Consider the following 5,897-nt stretch of genomic DNA (forward strand, 5'->3'; position numbering starts at 1 on the left):
TTTCTAGGAGAGAGAGAGAGACAGCGTGAGCAAGGGAGGGTCAGAGAGAGAGGGGGTCACAGACTGAAACAGGCTCCAGGCTCTGAGCTAGCTGTCAGCACAGAGCCCGATGCGGGGCTCGAACCCACGAACCGTGAGATCATGACCTAAGCGAAAGTCGGACGCTTAACCGACTAAGCCACCCAGGCGCCCCTAAAATGGAATCATCCTTGAGGCGCCTGGGTGGTTCAGTCGGTTAAGCATCTGACTTGTGATATCTAATCAGGTCATGATCTCACAGTTGTGAGATTGAGCCCCACATCAAGCTCTGTACTGATAGCCCGGAGCCTGCTTGGGATTCTCTCTCAGGTGTGGGCCCTCCCCCTATACTCACTCTCTCCCCGTCTCCCCCACTTGTATGCTCTGTCTCTTTCTCTCTCTCTTTCTCAAAATAAATAAAAATAAACTTTAAATAAACAAAAAAGAAAATGGAATCATCCTTAAGTGTACTTTCTTTAGGGACATTTTAGGTGAATGGTCACTTTTAATGAGAAGTAGAGAGGGGTACCTGGCTGGCTCGGTCCATGGAGTGTGTGACCCTTGATCTCGTGATTCTAAGTTTGACTTTAATATTTGGTGTAGAGATTACTTAAAAATTAAAAAAAAAAATCTTTGAAAACATAAGTGAGAACTAGAGAAACTATTTCTACATTTAGTTGTAAATATGTTCAAAATGGTAATTAGGTCAATGTGATAATGAACAAATTTGTCAAAATGTATATATAAGAGAGACAACTATATACTGTCTCATGTCTTATAGAAGATTGCAGTGTCACCTATGAACTAAGTTGACCCCCAGAACACAAATAAAATGAATCCTCTCTGGATTAAAGTTTCAAGTTATTAATTTATAAAAATATACAGACAATATAGGAACAAATTAAACTGCACTGCAGGTTATAATCACAAAAATTCAGACTGTAGAAACTTATTCAGAACAAATAACCTCATTTCTTCAAATAAATTACAGGAGGAAAAAGGTAGAGGGAAGAACTTTAGTTTGAATGAGACTTAAGATATATCAACCAGTTGAAACATATAGACTTAGACCTTGAATCAAACAAAAGCAAACAAAAACAGGCATTTATGACAATTGAAAATTTGAACAGAGTGAATATTTGATGTTTATTGGTTTTTAAAACATTAAAAAAACATAATAGGATTGTTTAAAATGTCCTAAACTTTCAGTGATACACAAGGAAATATTTATTAGGTGAAATGAAATGCTTCTAGGATTTACTTCAAAATAATATGAAAGGAAGTAAGATAGTAGATGGAGGTATAGGTGGAGCAGAATTGATCTAACTGGTCAGGATGCTGAGGTGGTGGGGAGTTGGGGTATCATAATATATTATGTCTGCTTTTGTATCTGTTAGAAATTTTCCATAATGAAAATGTGTCTAATGTTCATAAATTATTTTTCAGGCTTTGTTTTTGTTTTTAAACAAATGTAAATTTATGTGCTTTTATATTCATCTTTCTAAATTCTATTTTTGTACTTCATGTCATTTTTCTTAAAATGATGGTGTATTTATTCAGCATCACAAAATATATACACATATACTTTGAGATGTCTTTTCAGTATCTATTCTTAGCCTTGTGACCAGTAGCACATAGTTGAGCCATTTGTAGGGCATTTTTCAAGGATGATGTACATCCTCTTTGACTATGATAGATTAAAGTTAGCTGATGTGTAGATTAAAGCTCTGCTTCGATTTTTTTTAACCCTGTACTCTAACTGGTTAACTGCTTTTACTAAATTGCTAATTGCTGTTTTCTCTAACTCAACAGGAAACCTTTGTGCCATCCTCAAAGAGCTGGCTGCTGACTTGACTGCCTCTGATATACAGGTGGCAGCATCCACATTTTTACTTCCACCCCTGTGTAATCGGGATGATCTTGTGATGTTAAGTCCTTTGCTACAAGAAACTGACCATAGATTTATTGAAGAACAGGTATAGTCATTTTTCATTGACCCTTGGGTTGATTTATTCTGTGAACAGTCATTTTAGTATTATATAAAATATATGTGTGTGTGTGTTTGTATACTTTTTTTTTTTTTTTTTTTTTTTTAGCTCCTGCTTGGTAATGGTATTGCTTGTGGAAGTTTGGAGTATGACCCTTATTCTATTTATGAGAAAGATGTATTGGGAGATTCAGTGCCTAAGCCCCTACCTCCAGTACTATCAGTTATTAGCTCTGCAATCAAGCTCTTTGGAGTTGTATGTGCTCATGTGGGAGAAGCTCAAAGGTAAACCATCTTTAGTAGTTCACTTATCCTGAATTAAATTGTTCACTTGTCCTGAAATATATTTAAGGATTATTAATTGGTTCAGTGAATGTGTAATAGAACTGGTGCAAAAGACAAACATTGTCAGATGTTCCCATTAGTATAAGATTTTTTTTTAGTGTTTATTTAAGAGAGAGAAAGAGAGTGCATGTGCGTGTGACCAGGGGAGGGACAGAGAGAGAGGGAGGGAGAGAATCCTAAACAGGTTCTGTGCTGTCAGAGCAAAGCTGGACAAGGCTTGATCTCACAAACTGTGAGATCATGACCTGAACCGAAATCAAGAGTCAGACATTTAACCGACTAAGCCACCCAGGTGCCCCACTATGAAAGATTTCTTACAGATGACAAGTAGAGATGAGATAAAGGCTCTTGTTTAAAGATTCACCTAGCTAATACCTAATAAGTAATTAAGTAAATATTTAAATTCAATTAAATTGAAAACTGCTAAGCTCTGTTGTGGATATAATACTTCACCAACAATTACCTTATCATCTAGCTGAAAATACAAATAAAAAAACTCAGTGATACAAGTATTTTGATTTAAGAGCACTTGGGTGGTTCAGTTAAGCATCTGGCTCTTGGTTTCGGCTCAGTTCATAATCACATGGTTCATGAGCTTGATTGAGCCCTGCATGGTGCTGTCTGCATGGAGCCTCTTTCAAATTCTTTCTCTCACTCTCTCTCTGCCCTCTCCCTGCTCTCTCCCTCTCAAAAATAAATAAATAAACATAAAGATTTTTTTATTTTAAAAAATTAAATTTTTTTAAATTTATGAGTTATTGTTATAAAGAACACTAGTTTTCTGCTTAGATTGGGTCTCATATAGGCTTTGTTACCTTGGAGGTTTTGTGAAGCCGTTATAGCTTGGTGGATTTTAAAAATTAGATTAAAATTGATTAGTCTTCAGTTTGGTAGATTTCTCTCCACTTAAAGTAAACTTCAGTTTTGAAATATCAGAGGCTAATAAATAGTTTCTTATTGAAAATGACAGTTTCTTAACTGATAACTGAAGTAATACCTTTCTTGTTGATCAAAAAATACCACTTGTGTCTAGTATTCAGGAAATTCTTTGAGATACTAAATGGGACATGAATTTCTCCCGTAGGCTATGCTGTTTAACAATTTACAAATTAGTTACTATCCTCTTTTATTCATATACTCTTACTTCCTTCCCTTTTCTCTCTTTCTCTCTCCCTCACCCCACTCCCTCCCACTCGCTCTTTCTTTCTGCTTCTGGCATGCTAAACCAAAAATAATACATGTAACTAGATTATAGCTTTTATATCATTTTTATCTAGTTATGTTTTCCAGAGAGTACTGATTAGGTAGAGAATTTCCTCTCTTTGACAGACACAAAATTTTTGAATCTTGTCAGCATTACATTTTTGGGTTTTGTGTGTTTGTTTGTTTTCTTATTTAAAGTAAGCTTTAGGCTCAACATGGGGCTTAAACTCATGACCCCAAGATCAAGAGTCACATGCACTACCAACTATGTGAACTATGTTATGTGAACCTAACAACACATTTTTGAAATAGGTCGTTGGATATTTTACTTTCAGTGGATAGAAAAGTGAATAAAATTTATGTTGAGTTTTAATAGCCTCATGTCATTTTATCTGAAATGATGTTGGTATTTGCTCACTATTGTAAGATAGACACATATACACACACACACTTTGAGGTGTCTTTTTAGAACTTAAATTTCAAAACATGTTTTTCCCAAGTTTATTTGTAGCCTTTAGCTCTCTATAACCATAAAATTATGGTATTTTAGATAACTTATGACTAAATTATAAATGAATGCCATAGCACTAAAAGATGAGAGGAAAATCACAATATCTGGAATATTTAAAGAAGAATTGATAGGATAGGAGTTCAACTAGTCTGTAACTGTACCGTTTTATAGAGCATACAATTTAAAATAATTAATTTGGATTACTGTAATAGTAACTACAGTGATGAAACTTGTAGGTAAAATATTTAAATTAAGCATGTTCTTCTTAAATGGCGCCACTAACTCTTTTTGATAGATCTAAGACAAAAGTGAAAAAGAAAAGAATATACTCCTTCCATACTTTCCTTTTAAAAAATTGATTTTATAGTGTGCCTGGTGGCTCTCCACCAGGCTCAGTTGGGTGACTCAGCTGGTTAAGCGTCTGGCTTCAGCTCAGGTCAGGATCTTGTGGTTTGTGAGTTTGAGCCCCACATCAGGCTCTGTGCTGAGAGCTCAGAGCCTGGAGCATGCTTTGAATTCTGTGTCTCCCTCTCTCTGTCCCTTCCCCACTCATGCTCTGTATCTCTCTCTCTTTCTCTTAAGAATAAACATTAAAAAATATTTTTAATAAAGGGGCACCTGGGTGGCTCAGTCGGTTAAGCGTCCGACTTTGGCTCAGGTCATGGTCTCACGGTTCGTGGGTTCGAGCCCTGCATCAGGCTCTGTGCTGACAGCCAGCTCAGAGCCTGGAGCCTGTTTCAGATTCTGTATCTCCCTCTCTCTGTGATCCCCTCCCCTGCTCATGCTGTCTTTCTCTCTCTCTCTCTCTCAGAAATTAATAAAACATTAAAAAAATATTTTTAATAAAAATAAAAAATTGCTTTTATTACTCTCTTCGAGAAGTTTTTTGGGTTTTGGATTTTTTTTTTTTTTAGCATTATTGCCCAGTTATAGTTTAAGAAAATGGTTTTTCACTTCCACTGTTTAAAATTTAATTAACTTTATGCTAAGTTTCTTTAACCTCACCTGGACTAAAATAATATATATAAAATGAATATATATTTAAGGGAGGGGAGGTTTTGTTTGATATAATAAAAATATTGAGACCTGGAAAAACAAAGCATACTGTGTTTAGAGTCTAACTGAGTAAAAATAGTAGACAGGGGTGCCTGGGTGATTCAGTTGGTTAAGCATCCGACTTTAGCTCAGGTTATGATCTCACAGTTCATGAGTTTGAGCCCTGCATCAATCTCTCTGCTTTCAGCACAGAGCCCGCTTCAGATCCTCTGTCTCCCTTTCTCTCTCTCTTTCTCTCTCTCTCTCTCTCAAAATAAATAAACATTAAAAAATATAGTAGGCAGGGGCGCCTGAGTGGCTTAGTCGGTTAAGCATCCGACTTTCGCTTAGGTCATGATCTCGCGGTTCGTGGGTTCGAGCCCCGCGTCGGGCTCTGTGCTGACTGCCAGCTCAGAGCCTGGAGCCTGTTTCAGTCTGTGACTCCCTCTCTCTCTGACCCTCCCCTGCTCATGCTGTCTCTCTCTCTCTCTCTCCTAGAAATAAATAAAAAACAACAACAACAAAAAAATATATATAGTAGGCAGTACTTTGGAGATTTTTAAAGGAATTGGTCTAGCAGGATCCCAGATAAAAAAGTGGGTCATAAGCAGCTATTAGCAGTCTCCATTGGGTGTCATTAGAGGACCAGAAGAGAGAAACTACTTAAATAGGAAAGTTAAGTTGCTAATTTCCTGTTATCCTAGATATGACACATATTAAACCTGGGGCGCCTGGGTGGTTCAGCTGGTTGGGTGTCCAACTTCGGCTCAGGTCATGATCTCATGGTTCGTAGGTTCA

General features: G+C 36.7%; 1 protein-coding gene across 7 annotated transcripts in view; it reads left to right on the forward strand.

Moving 5' to 3' along the window:
* The window catches only part of HEATR5A (HEAT repeat containing 5A), a 117,430-nt gene that overhangs the window by 46,455 nt on the left and 65,078 nt on the right, over positions 1-5,897 (forward strand). For all 7 annotated transcript variants that reach the window (XM_039247134.1, XM_039247136.1, XM_039247138.1 and 4 more), the window contains 2 exons: positions 1,831-1,994; positions 2,115-2,290. In XM_039247134.1, coding sequence (XP_039103065.1) covers positions 1,831-1,994; positions 2,115-2,290 — 340 coding nt within the window. The remainder of the gene's footprint in view (positions 1-1,830; positions 1,995-2,114; positions 2,291-5,897) is intronic.

The sequence above is a fragment of the Hyaena hyaena genome, unplaced genomic scaffold (assembly GCF_003009895.1).
Source record: "Hyaena hyaena isolate Hyena2069 unplaced genomic scaffold, ASM300989v1 scaffold_291, whole genome shotgun sequence".
NCBI classification, from domain to species: domain Eukaryota; kingdom Metazoa; phylum Chordata; class Mammalia; order Carnivora; family Hyaenidae; genus Hyaena; species Hyaena hyaena.